This window comes from Macrotis lagotis, chromosome X (genome assembly GCF_037893015.1).
Source record: "Macrotis lagotis isolate mMagLag1 chromosome X, bilby.v1.9.chrom.fasta, whole genome shotgun sequence".
NCBI classification, from domain to species: Eukaryota; Metazoa; Chordata; class Mammalia; order Peramelemorphia; family Peramelidae; genus Macrotis; species Macrotis lagotis.
In genome coordinates, this window is record NC_133666.1 from 510,921,437 (window position 1) to 510,936,292 (window position 14,856).

Sequence of the window (14,856 nt, forward strand, 5' to 3'; positions counted from 1 at the left end):
TGTCCTCCCCTGGAAATTACTTTTTATTTATATGGCTATATTGTGTATTGACTTATCTGTGTTTCTGTTGTTTCTTCTCTATACCAAGTAGAATGCTAAATCCATAGTCGGCATCTGATAACTACTTGTTAAATTAATAAAAATAATCAAAATAAATGATTAATGAAAAATATGATGGTGTATTTTGTTTCTAGATCGAAACAGTCACATGTTCTTAGCTTTTTTTGAGCTTCTTTCCTTTCTTTCTTTTTCTTTCTTTCTTTCTTTCTTTCTTTCTTTCTTTCTTTCTTTCTTTCTTTCTTTGTTTTTTAAATAAATTCATAGGACTGTGGGGTAATATGAAAAACCAGGCTGTTATGACATCTGTTTGCCAAAGTGTTTCCTAAACTCTAAACTTCTATACAAACATAATTTTTAATTAGAAATATTATTATTGTATTTAATTTATATATTTCACTTTTATATTACCTCCTTCCTATCATATTCTTCTTTATCTCCTCCTAGAGAAGTATCTTTTATATATGAAGGAAAAAAGATGCAATAAACTAAAAACATATGGATAAAGTCTGACATATGCAGAATCCCACAAAGAAACAAAACCTGTGTTTCTAGTTTTAATGTCATTCTTAAGTATTTGTTGGTTACTGTTAGGTCTGAGAAGTTGTATTTGACAGTTTTATTCATAAATAATACTACAATTAGCAAATTAGAAGACTATGGAACATATAACCTATTAGACTTCTGAATAGGAAAACAAATGATAAATAAGTTAGAAAGTATTGCTTAAAAATTTTTATATGAACAAAACCACATAGTTAAGTTTAGAAGGAAAGCAGGAAATTGGGAAAATTTGTAGATCCTCTTTCTATTTAAAGGTCTAATTTTTCAAATATATAAAGAAATTTCCAAAAGAAATTTGTCAAATTTATAAGAATATTATTCATCCCTCAATTGATAGATGGTCAAAGGATATATAAAGAGGCAGTTTTTTTAATGAAAAAATGAAAACTATATGTATATATATATGTCTATATACATATATGTATATATGTATACTGGTCTAATTAATTTTTGATTAAAGAAATACACATTAAAACATCTTTGAGATATCATCTTGCACCTATCAGATTGCCCAAAATGATAGATGCTCTTCAAATGAGAAACGACTGAATTAATTGTGGTATAGAATTGTGATGGAATATTATTATATTATTAGAAATCATGAGCTAGTTAATTTTTAGAAAAACATGGAAAAATTACCTGAAATAATGTAAAGTGAAATGAATAGTATTAAGTGAATGTTGTGTACAGTAACAGAAATATAGTCCTTAGAACAACTTTCAATGACTAATTCATCATAAGTACCATAAAGTCAAACTCACTACAAAGGACCTAAGAAAGAAGATGTTATCTAGTTTCAGAGAAAGAACTGATAGATAAGCGCATGTATAAATATATATATATATATATATATATATATATATATATATATATATATATATACATATAGCATGTGATGTTTGTCTTTCATTCTTGAAGAGGACTATGACATCAGGGAGGTGATGCCATGACAAGCACATGAATTGGATTTGAATGAGGGAGGTGCTGTGCTAAGTTACCAGCCTCAATTTCTTCTCTAGTGGGTCCAGTGACCAAATATGAATCAGGATGATTGGATTTGTCTCTAGATGTGATGCAATCAGGATTAAGTGACTTTTCCAAGGTAGCACAATAAATTTTTAAGTGTTTGAGGTCAGATTTGTACTCCTGTCCTCCTGATTCCAAGGTCAGTGCTCTATCCATCACACCACCTAGCTGCCCTTATGTGTATATATATGTGAGTGTATGTATATCTATGTGTGTGTGTGTGTGTGTGTGTGTGTGTGTGTATGTATTCATGCTTAAATTGTGGCCTTCTCAAGGGTGGATTGGGGGGGATAGTAAAAAAAAATTTTTTTAAAGTGCACAACAGGGGCAGCTAGGTGGCGCAGTGGATAAAGCACCAGCCTTGGAGTCAGGAGTACCTGGGTTCAAATGCAGCCTCAGACACTTAATAATTACTTAGCTGTGTGGCCTTTGGCAAGTCACTTAACCCCATTGCCTTGCAAAAATCTTAAAAAAAAGTGCACAACAGGGAACAAAAGACAGCTTAACAGGAAGAACAGAAAAACAGTGTAACTTTGAAACAGTGTGTAGTATTTATTACATAGTTTTTTTAAAATAAAAAGTAGACAGATTGACATGAAAATTTATGGTTTTATATTGAGTCCTCTGTGTCATGCTGTGTACATTTAAATGTTCTTTTTTTCTCTTTTTTGTATTTGTTCAAAAATGAATAAAAAAATTTAGAAACAAAATACACTACAATTACAGAATAGTTTGTTTTTAAATGTTAAAGGATAGTTTGAGGTTTACATTTGTAGTAATGGGATTTTGTTATCAATTTATGATGTAGAATTCTGGCTACTTTATAGTATTATTCTAGATATTCATTAGGTGCTAGTTTTTATAAAATACTAGCATTCGGTTGCACAATTTCTACCCTTACTAATTAATGTAAATAAAGAAGACCTAAGTTCAACCAAATTAATGAATCAATCAGAAGTGTGAATTAGATTGTGACTAAATATAGACACCTTTATTGAATCAGCTGACAATCAAAACTAGGTGGGAAAAGGTCTTCAGTCAATTTGCAATGAGTGAAGTACTTTGATCCATGTATGGTTACATAGGAAAAAGATCTGAAACCAATTAAAGAACCAGTATACCTCTGGACCTATGTATATTACAATGGGCCACTTGAGAATTGTGTATTACAAACAAGAACCTTCCAGCAAAAGATTCCAGTAACTAGATAGTCTAGTGGTAGTTGAGGGAATTACCCCTGAAAGGGGAATATTGAACCCTCTACTCCAACCATTGGACCAAGAGAGAACTTGGTGAATTTCAAAAGGTTGAGGACTTAGCATAAGAAGCTCAGAGGCAGGGCTAAAACTTATCTGAGGATAAATGAAAGGCATCTTCAGGATTTTACAAGGGCACCAATCTTTCTGGAGTCCAGAAAAAGAGCTACATCTAAGGGAAACTTCATAAAAACTTAAAGAGGATGTAGAACAATTTGGAATTATACCCTCAAGGGCAATAAAACTGTGCATACCCTTTGGACCAGCAATTCTGTTACTAGGTCTATATCTTAAAGAGATCATAAAAAGGAAATTGACTACATGTACCAAAAATATTTAAAGCGTCCCATTTTGTAGTGGCAAAGAATTGGAAAGTTAGAGGCTGTCCATTAATTGGACAATAGCTGGTTAAAATAGGTATATGAATATATAGGAATATAATTGTTCTAAGAAACCATGAGCAGCCAGACTTTAGAAACGCCTGGAAAGACTTGTATAACTGATGTTTAGTAAACTGAGCAGAACCAGGAAAACACTATACACATTAACTGTAACACTGTAAGATGAACAACTTTGATGGACTTACCTCTTCTCAGCAGTTCAGTGATCAAGGACAATCCTTAGAGTCTTGTGATGGAAACTGCCAACCACATCCAGAGGGAAAAAAATATACTATATTTACTTAAAAAAACCCAAACAACTTATTTTATGTTTTTCTCTCTTTCTCATGGTTTTTTTTAGCTCTTTAAGACTAATTCTTTTTTTCCACAACAAAGATTAATATGGAAATATGTTAAGCACAATTGTACATGTACAATCTATATCTGATTACTTGCCAAGAGAAGGGAGGAGGAAAGGGTCTGCTCACCCTAGAATATCCTTTCACAAGGTTTTTCTCCTCTTAGTGTGATTGCCTCATATCTAGGGTCATCTCCTGGAGACTGGAGGAAAAAGTGAGGCAGATGACTTAGCACAGTACCTTTCTCACTCAAGTCCAATTCATGTGCTTGACATAGTATCACCCCTTTGATGTCATGGCCTTCTTCGAGAATGAAGGACAAACATCATCATCATTTTTATTTGTTTCTCCAGGACTTAACACAGTGTCTGGCCTCAGATACTTGATAATTACCTAGCTGTGTGAACTTGGGCAAGTCACTTAACCTCATTGTCTTGCCAAAAAAAAACCTATAAAAAGAAATATATAGCTATAACTTTGTGATAATTTTTACTAATATATCTTGCCTGGAAAAGGTTAAAATATTTACTTGTAAATATCACTGTTATCCTTTGGTTCTTTTTGCCCTCTTGGTTCTTCTTATTTTGTTATTTTCCCCTTTACATTTGATAGAACTCATCACTGGAAAAATCATTGTCCTGTCATTATTCTTTTATACTTAGTGCTTTGTAAATTACTGTGGAAGTCAATTAAATAATTGATTCATAATTGAATGAAAGCATTGAGATGCAGGCTCATTTTATTTTGGTAGACTCACTAAACTAAGCAGTTCTAGTAGCAGACATATTACACAATTTCTTCATACCTTCCATTTCTTCTCTAGGACCCTATATTTTGGAAATGTTTGATTCCATGTAGTTTAGGTTTTGTGAGTGTCTTGAATTGCAAGAACATTGTCTTAAGTTTTTCAGAATTCATATTATGTCCAAGTGATTATGCATCATCTTGTTTAGGGTATAATGTATTTGTCAAATTCTCAAGGAAAGTTTTAAGTTTGTAAATAGAAATTTATTATGTTTAATTTAGTAAGAATAGTTATCTTTTGAATAATTTTATTCATTTAATCATGCCTTTCTTAATATTTAGTAGGTACTAAATTTTTCAACCAGAAAATGTTGCCCAACTTTCACTATTTCCTTAAATAGTGTGCATTGATCTATAACTCCTAGGTCCTTAAGAAAGAGCTTTCTGTGGATTCTGGTAGCAATGATCTGACCCTGTATTGGTATGACAAGCCTCTCTGTTTTTCTAAGTAAACAGCTTGACAACTATTTCTTTGTCTTCATTTTGTTGATAGAGTTTATTTTTCTTATTGGACAGTTAGATGGTGTAGTGGATAGGGCACCAGCCTTGGAATCAGGAGGACAGGAGTTCAAATCCACCTCTGACACTTACTAGCTGTGTGACCTTGGGCAAGCTACTTAACCCTGATTGTCTCACATCCAAAGCCATCTCCAGTGGTCCTGAATCATATCTGACCACTGGACCCAGATGGATCTGGAGAAGTGAGACTGGTGACTTAGCACAGAACCCCCTCACTCAAATCCAATTTATGTACTTATCAGGACATCACCTCTAGTGATGTCAAGGTCTTCAAGAATGAAGGACAAAAAAACCCCCATTGTCTTCTTATTAATTTCTTTCACTCACATCTATTTTTTTCCTATATGAATGAGAAAAAACAGTCCTAGGACAAATCGCTATCCTTTAAAAATAGTTAATATTCTATTTATAGAATATATAATATTCTATTTATTGTGGAGGTTGAATAAATAAAAATATTTGGGTGGAAGTACATCTTCTATAGTCTCACTAAAAAGCATCTTTGGGACAATTCCAGTAATAGTCAAGAAAAAAGGAATGATATGAACTGCATTTTCCAAAATGGTTTTGATTTCCTATCTTCAAATCCTATCCTCTGAACCATTAATCTCATCTAGCTATAAAATAGTGGCAAAAAACAGAGCTAGAATTAGGAACATTAGTGTTGCAAAGATATGGCGGGAACCAGACTCTGTTTTTGTGACTTCTAGCTGCTTTTCACAGTCTTAGTTCAAAGACAAGGATTCCAGAGTAAATAATTCCTATTTTCATGACTTGGGAACTCCAAGGAACAAATAGATACTGGTCTTTTCCTTTATCTGAAGGTGTGATGATATTTGTCCTTCGTACTTGTAGAAGGCAGGTGATGCCATGACAAGCAAGTGAATTGGATTTAAGATCTGAAAGTATAGAAGTGAGGGGAAAGAATGGGGTTCTTAGTTAATTAGTTGAGGAGACAAAGAAATGCCAGGTAGCCAGGGGAAAGCCAGATTTTAAAATAAATATTTTGACTAGGAATTGCTTTCGAAACTTTCTCTCTCTCTCTCTCTCTCTCTCCCTCCCTCCCTCCCTCCCTCGTTGGGAGGGAAGAATAAGAAGTGTGGTGAACTTTTTAGGAGCAGGATGTTCATCTGAGAATTTCAGTACTTTTCCTCACTTTTTCAAGCACTTAGGAATTAACCCAATAACGTAGACACGGGACAATAGCTGTCAGCTGAGATGACGATGTTCCTCCTTCATTCTCAAAGAAGATCATGACATCACAGGAGGTGCTCTCCTGACATGTACATGAATTGGATTTGCCAGAGGGGATACTGTACTGTCACTAAGCCCACTTTCTCCACCACAATCATTTGAGTCCAGTGGCCAGATATACATCAGGACAACAGGAGGTGGCTCTCGACGCGAGGCGATCCGGGTTAAGTGACTTGTCCAAGGTAGTGTCAAATGTCTTAGGCCGCATTTGAACTCCTGGCTGCAAGGCCAGTGCTCTCTCCACTGCACCATCTAGAGACTTTTGGGGAATCTCGCAAGAGCAAGGCACAGAATGGGCGTTAAAGCGCAGGGATATGTCCCCTTGGGCAAATATGGTATAATGAAAATGACCTTCAATTTAGAGTCAACGGATCTGTGTTCAGATACCTGCTCTGTGCTTAAATTTGTTACCTGTGTAACAGGTAAGTCTTCTGTGGGTCTGAATTTCCTCAAAACTATAAAAAGACGGCGTTGAGCAGGGTGAACCGAGGAGCTCCTTCCAAAGCTATCTTCGGTGGTCTTCGAGAAGCTGAGGCAAGGGGCTCCTCTGAGAATGGAGTCTGCGTCCGGCCTGCAGCCCCAGCAGGAGCTTTGAACCCGCTGCCGGCCTTGCTGGGAAGATCCGGAGCGCAGGGCCAGCCCAGCCCTCACTCCCAGCTCGGGAGGCGGGTGAGGCCACGGGGCGGAGGCTTCTCCCCGGCTCTCCGTCAGGCTCTCGGAGCCAGAAATAGGCGGGCCGAGGAAGGGAATGCTCGGCTGTTAGAGGACTCCCGCCCTCCGCTGCCCCACGCCAGCCTCCCGGGGCTGTCCTGGGTCCCCGCGGCCAATAAGAGGGGAGAGGTGGGGAGCGGGAAGCCGAGCGGGCTCCCCACCCGGCCAGCTGCTTCTGGGGTGACCGCGGCACCAGCGCCAGCGCCTGCTCCCCCCGGCTCTGCTCCGCTGCTGCCCGGAGCCCAACTTCAGCTTGGCCTCCTGACTTCGTTCCTAGGCTTTGCCTGAGTCCAGTTCCCAGCCAGGCCGGGCGAAGTCACCAGGGAGGGTAGCTCGGAGTGGGGGCGAATGCGGCGGCGCCCCCCCGAAGATGCAGGATGGCAAAAGAGCCGCCGCCGGCCAGCCTTGCCTACCGCACCACGGGCTCCACCTTGTTGCATCCGGTCAGCGACCTCCTGGGCATCCCTCTGGACCAGGTAACAGCAGGGGACGGGGGCTCGACCCTTTTTTACCCATCCTGTGTCCCCTAGAGAACTCTGGTGCATGAGTGGTGGAGAAAAGGACAGACGTATTCAGTAGGAGGGGGAAAAAGTTAAATCTCTTAAAACCGTCCCGGATTTTGCTAACAGGCTAGACACATGGGCCTGTTTTGCAACTGTGAGAAGTTACTCTGCAAAATGGAATTTTTACTTTTGAAAGGAAATGGGTGTAGTCTAAGGGGCACGTTAAAGCCTGAACTTCAATTTTTTTGGGTCTTCTATTTCAGAACCTAAAAGATCCTCTGCATCTCTTTCCTCTTTTACTCCACATTCTCTTCTCGCCCCTCCCTCTTCGTTCTCTTCCCTGGTAACAAAATGTCAACAAGACAGACTGGACTATTTTTAATTGAGAATTTACAATTTAAGATCCTCATCTCTTGTGCACTAAATCAGAGATGTCTGATTTAGTTACTATCCATGGAGCAGCATGTGTTCGCTTTTACATGGAGGGGAACTTTGCTTTGAAAGCGTGCTTTCTATTTAGGAAGTAAACTGCCCCAAAATTTGTACTGTAGGTAGGTGTACAGCCGTCTATGTATGAAGAAGGGCTTGCTGAAACTCAGAGAAGTCTTTGGAGTACTTCTACTTGATTCTGATGCAGCTTATTTTTAGGAGTCTGTGGCTACTGAGTAGCTCTAGAGCTAAAAGAAAAGGTGTTTTTCTGATGGGTTGAGTCAGTTAGTGATGGTCCAGAAATCATAAAATGTCAATAGGAAAAAATGGTAGTGGTATCCCTAGTGAGTTGGTTTTAGAAGGTATGAATGATATTTTGTGTATTGTTATTGGTGCTTCTGCACGTTGACCAGCTTTCCTTTCCTTTTCTTTCACTTGATGATCTCTTACTCCATCTCTTTTCTAACATGAAAACACCTGTTGCCCTTTTTACACGAATTTCTTTAGCAATGAGGAAGTCTTACCTGAAAATTGGCCTTAATTCACACATTGTTTTTTTGAGCCAACCTACTGCTGCCTCCAGTTGTGAAGATCTAACTGTAACCTCCACCTGACTGGTGCTTCATCAAAAGTTTCGAAACTGAGACACAGGAAATTGGCAGATAGAACAGATGCTAGCTCATGTATGCATTTTTAAAGTCATGAGTTACTATCAGGGAGGAGAATGGGAAGTGGACAGCCACATGTACAGACAGAGACACAAATACAATGTCAAATCCTTCTGAATTGAGACAAAATAAAGCTGTTTCTTTGTGATCTTCTTCCCCTTTTCACAAAAACAAAAAGTCATTCTTTCAACTATTGTGTAGTGGAGGTTTTCTCTTTTATGTAAAAAGATGCATATTTATAATATTTGTTAGTAGTGGGTTTGGATTTTTTTTCTAGTGCAACCAGCTCTCAGAACTTATATAAAGCAGTTTCTATCTCCAGATCATTTTAGACTGGAGGAAAGTTTGGGAGGTAAAGAGGGAGGGAACTATGGGAAAATTGTTGAAAGAGGAACTGGAAGGAAAAAGAGTTGAGGAAGATATATTTTGAGAAAGTTAGCTTTCTCTGTATCAACTACCAAACATCTGTTGGAAACATTGAAACCTTTCTCTGTAACTTCAGTGTATCTCTCCTACCACTTCTCGAGTGTAGAGGAGGTCTGACCCCCAACCTGAGAAATTTTTTACCTGATAGTGAAATATATGTTTTAGTTTATTTGGAAGATCAGAATGTAGAATTAGGAATTTGGAGTTTCACTTTTTAAAAAAAATTCACCTTCTAGTTCAATACATTTCTTACACTCCCCCCCCCCTTTCTTCTGCTTTCAATGATCATCTGAATGTGATCTAGGTGGAGTTTTCACCTTTCTATTTTTTCTTTATAAAGGAAAACAATGTTATCAAAACAGAGTATATCATTTTTGGAGGGGGGAAAGGAGAGGAATAATTTTCACAAATTTACCTACATCAGAATGGTATTAATTCTATTTTCCAGTGGATTAACAAAGACCAATTAAGTTCTATAATATTTCTGGAGTGCCTATTTATTATGTACATGATACTATGTAAAATTACTTTGTTTAAATTTGTACTATCTGTAAACCTGAGAGAATAATCTTTCTGCTACTCTGAGGATAAAGGTGGATGTTGCTGTTTAGTCTTGTCAGGTATGTCTGACTCTTCCTGCTTTCCCATTAGGGCAGCTAGGTGGTGCATTGGATAGAGCACAGGAGTTCAAATCCACTCTTAGACATTTACTAGCTGTGTGACATTGGACAAGTCTTTTTAACCCTGATTGCCTTACATCCAGGGGCATCTCCTGTCTTCTTCATTCATATCTGGCCACTGGACCCAGAAGGCTCTGGAGAAGTGAGATTGATGTCTTAGTACAGCACCCACCTCACTCAAATCCAAATCATGTGCTTGTCATGACATCATTTCCCCTGATGTCATGGTCTTCTTGAAAATGAAGGACAAAAACATAAAAAAGAAACCCAACAAAAAAAAGTTTTTCACAGTCCATTGTGCCACCTAACTACTATGGTATTTTTGACCTTTCTGTAAAGACTTCTTGAGAATTTCCTTTAACTTCCTGGTAATGGCTCTAAGTCCTTTTAAACTCTTACCTTCATTTTTGGTTCCCTGGATAAGAAAGACCCTTTTCTGGCTTAAATATTTCTCCAGTTTGTTTCAGGTATTCTTGCTCTGTTTTGACAATGATTTCATTTACTTTTCCATTGCTCCTGTTTCTTAGAAGTTCTGTGAATGAATATCATCCTTGATTTGTCCTCTCTCTCTTCCCAGTGGTTTGTCTGAAGTAGATTTATTAGCCAGATGTTTAGTCTGGGATTAACTTTTTTCCTTATTACCCTTACCTGACTTTTGCCTCTATTCAGTTTTAGGGTCATAAGTTGCTTTGAAGAATGGTTTTTAAAGTTTATTTGATCATGTTATCTTATCAGCACATTCATTTGTTTAAAAATGAAGCTCATCCTCTAGTCTTGGTAGTTATATGTCTTATAAATCTTACACAAAAAAGACTTTTAAAAATAATATATAATGATGAAATAATATTTTATCTTAGAGTGAGTAGTGAGCCACTGGAGTTTACTTAGTAGGGAGTGACATGGTCAGACCTTTGCTTTGCGGAAATCAATTTGACAACTGTGTGGAGGCTGGAAGAGGCTTAAGTCAAGAAGACCAATTATGAGACTTTAGTCCAGAAAAGAGCTCATGAAGGTCTGAAATACTTGTTATGAATAGTGAGGAGGTAAATGATTTGAGAGATATTGTGGAGGCAGTTGCTTGTATTGGTGGGGTTAGGGAAAATGAGGAATCAAAAATATTACATTGAATTTGTGCTGAAGATTATAACTTGGGTGAATAGAAGAATGATGGTATCTTTGATAGAAATAAGGAAGTTCAGGAAAGGAGGGGTAGTTTTTTATGGGCAAAGCTAATGTGATGAGAATTGTAAGAGATGTCAAAACCCACCCATGCCCACTCATTCTGTGTGACTCATTCTATCTCACCCTGAATGAAAATGGGTGAGTAGGACTTTTAATAATTACTCACTACCCTGGAGCCTGAGTCTTCCAAAGGGTGCTTGCTATAACATTGAGGTGATTTGGGGGTCAAGGGGTTGACAGGAAGCAAGAAGAGTCAGATATACCTGACAAGACTAAACAGCAACATCCACCTTTATCCTCAGAGTAGCAGAAAGATTATTCTCTCAGGTTTACAGATAGTACAAATTTAAACAAAGTAATTTTACACAGAAGGAGGGGAAATTTTCCATATAGGACCTAGCCAGTTGCTGCTTTATTCTCTTTAGTGTTTAGATCTTTTCCTTCTCCTTAGAGTCTGGCTCCCAGTATAGAAGAGGGAAAGTTGGGAACTTTCATAGGTTAGGAAGGAAAGAGGAATATTGGAGAAGAATGGGTGAGGTTATTTTGGAAACAAACTCCAAGATTGGTTCTTATGGAGCATGGATACCACCCATCTTCTCATCCTCCAATTGATCTTAAGTCTCCTAGGGGAAAGGCATCATTTTTGAAGAGGTCTTTAACCTTGGTATTGTTATTGTTCAGTATCTGAGTTACCCATATATGGTCTCTAGAAGGAAAACAAAAAGGAAAATGACTTCTTCAAACCCTATTAAAGCCAGTATGCCCTCTAGTTTTCCCATGAAGATACTATTTTAGTGATGCCTTTAATTTCTAGGCTGCTAATAAAGCTAAGATACTATCTTCTGGAGTCAGTGAGTAAGCTTGATTTAGGATTCTAGTTCCTCCCATTTCCCAATTCTTATCTGTCTTTTTTTATATACATCTTTAGGGCCCCTCCCCCCAAAGAGATTTGGTTGCCTTCCTGAACCCCTTTATAATTTTAGCAATTAATTTATACTTTATGCACTTGGTAATTAGTTTACACTTATAGATTTAATAATCAAGGACAGTTTCCCCCACCAGTAGGCATTTTGTGATGGTACCATGTTAACACTTCCTAGAGTTTTTCTAGTTTAAAATATAAAATCCCTCAATAAATAAACAAAAAAATGCCCTAAAGTTGTATTAATGTAATTCAATTCAATGTTTTATAATAATCTCTTATAAGAAAACAACAGGAAAATTACTTAACTATAGATTTGACTGATTAAAAAATGTTCTCTAGAAGAATTGATCCCTGAACTTAACAAATGCCATTATGCAAAGGGAGAACATTTATTTATCCAATTGTGAAGTATTTTTCAATTATGCCTAAGGACACAGCTGGTGAATCATTATCTTCTTTGGAACTCCTGTTTCAACTCCTTTTTTTTTTTTAAAGATGAACCTATTTTTCTATTTTTTGAATTTTACAATTCCCCCCCCCAACCTCCCTTCCTTCCTCCCACCCCCCACAGAAGGCAGTCTGATAGTCTTTACATTGTTTCTAAGCTATACATTGATCAAAACTGAATGTGTTGAGAGAAAAATCATATCTTTAAGGAAAACATAAAATACAAGAGATAGCAACATTACATAATACACAAGATAACTTTTTTTTTAATTGAAAGTAATAGTCTTTGGTTTTTGTTTAAATTCTACAATTCTTTCTCTGGATAAAGATGGTATTCTCCATCGAAGATACTCTAAAATTGTCTCTGATTATTGCACTGATGAAATGAGCAAGTCCATCAAGGTTGATCATCACACCCATGTTACTGTTATGGTGTACAGTGTTCTTCTGGTTCTGCTCATCTTGCTCAGTATCAGTTCATGCAAATCCTTCCAGGCTTCTCTGAATTCCCATCCCTTCTGGTTTCTAATAGAACAATAGTGTTCCATAATATACATATACCACAATTTGTTCAGTCATTCTCAAATTCATGGACACTCACTTGATTTCCAATTCTTTGCCAAAATTTGTTCATAGGTCAGGAAGGAAAGAGGAATGTTGGAGAAGGATGGGCAAGATTATTTTGGAGATAAACTCCAAGACTGGTTCTTTTTTTTTTCTTGCAAGGCAATGGGATTAAGTGGCTTGCTCAAGGCTACACAGCTATGTAATTAGAAAGTGTCTGAGGCTGGATTTGAACTCAGGTACTCCTGACTCCAGGGCCAGTGCTCTATCCACTGCACCACCAATCCACCCCCCCCCAAGATTGGTTCTTATGGAGCATGGATGCCACCCATCTTCTCATCCTCCAATTGATCTTTCTCCAATTGATTGACATTCACTTACTTTCCAATTCTTTGCCACTGCAAACAGAGCTGCCATGGATATTTTTGTACAAGTGATGTTTTTACCCTTTTTCATCATCTCTTCAGGTTATAGACCCAGTAGTGGTAATTGCTGGATCAAAAGATATGCACATTTTTATTGCCCTTTGGGCATAATTCCAAATTGCTCTTCAGAAAGACTGCATCAGTTCACAGCTCCACCAACAATGTATTAGTGTCCCAGATTTCCCACATTCCTTCCAACATTGATCATTGTCCTTTCCGGTCATATTGGCCAATCTGAGAGGTGTGAGATAGTACCTCAGAGATACTTTAATTTGTATTTCTCTAATCAGTAATGATTTAGAGTAATTTTTCACGTGATTATGGATCTCTTTGTTTCCTCATCTGTAAATTGCCTCTGCAAGTCCTTTGACCATTTGCCAATTGGGGAATGACTTTTTTAAATATAAATTTTACTCAGTTCTCTATATATTTTAGAAATGAGGCCTTTGTCAGAAATACTAGTTGTAAAATTGTTTCCCAATTTACTACATTTCTTTTGATCTTGGTTACAGTGGTTTTGTTTGTGCAAAAACTTTTTAATTTTATGTAACCAAAATTGTCTAGTTTGTTTTTAATGATGTTCTCCATCTACTTCCCTTTTCATAGATCAGACAGGTAAACTATTCCTTGATCTCCTTAGTTGCTTATAATATTGTCTTTTATGTCTAAATCCTGTACCCATTTTGGGTACCCTGTACCCTGATCTTGTTATGGGGTGTGAGATGGTGGTCTAATTCAAATTTCTGCCAGACTAACTTTCAATTTTCCCAACAGTTTTAGAGAGAGTTCACCTTTCAACTCTTAAAAGTTAATGGTATTTAATCAAATTTTCCACATCAGTAATACTGACAGTGATGTATAGAGAACTTTTAGTGTTCATGATATCTGAAATTGATTAAAGAATATATTTTTGAAATAAGATTTTATGTTGTATTAGCTGAGGATTTCTCAGTTATTATACCTTTGTAAATAATTTCCTATTCTTAGTGTTTTTTAAATAAAACATTACATTTACACAAAAAATTGACCATATTTCCTAATTTGTGAAGAACTAGTGAAAAGCCTGTTTTTGATTTTAGTCATTTCAGTGAGGCAAAACATTTATAGTAATTTTCTTTAACTTAATTTCATTTACTATTCTGCAGATCCAAGAAGGAGCATAGGGCAGTAGTTAAGAGAACTTGTCCAGAAGGCCAGAAGACCTGAGTTCAGGTTTTGCCATTCTATGTGACCCTGGGTAATTATTTACTCAGAAAATTTTCTTAAAACTAATATTCACAGAGAAGATTAATGAGTAGAGGGAGTCTCCTCATTCAGAAATTTCCTCTAACAGAAGAATCAGAGGCCTGGTCCCTAAATAGCTATTTTCTCCTGCAATTCTAACCTGAAATTCAGTGTACCCTTAGTGATACAGGACATAATGGGGTGGGGCAAATGATTCACTGAGTGGGAATAGCAGGAAATTGCTAAATTCCTAGTTTGTGAAATTTTATGAAGCAGTTTAACCTATAAATGTCACTAAACTTAGACTTCCTTGTTTATGATACTTTTTTCAACAATCTTGGATAGTCGGATTTTTTCTTTTTTTTGGTTTTGGTTTACTAGAAGTTCTAGTTCAGTTTTTTTCTGAGCTTACTAGGTATGGGACCCTGGGCAATTCATTTAGCCCTGTTTGCC

At 37.0% G+C, this 14,856-nt stretch overlaps 1 protein-coding gene across 2 annotated transcripts in view; it reads left to right on the forward strand.

Moving 5' to 3' along the window:
- Positions 1-7,097: 7,097 nt before the first annotated feature.
- The window catches only part of MBOAT1 (membrane bound glycerophospholipid O-acyltransferase 1), a 136,953-nt gene continuing 129,194 nt past the window's right edge, over positions 7,098-14,856 (forward strand). Inside the window, exon 1 of one of the 2 annotated variants that reach the window (XM_074206962.1) lies at positions 7,098-7,406. In XM_074206962.1, the coding sequence (XP_074063063.1) occupies positions 7,308-7,406 (99 nt within the window). In that variant the 5' untranslated portion in view covers positions 7,098-7,307. The remainder of the gene's footprint in view (positions 7,407-14,856) is intronic. The other variant, XM_074206961.1, reaches the window with a different exon arrangement.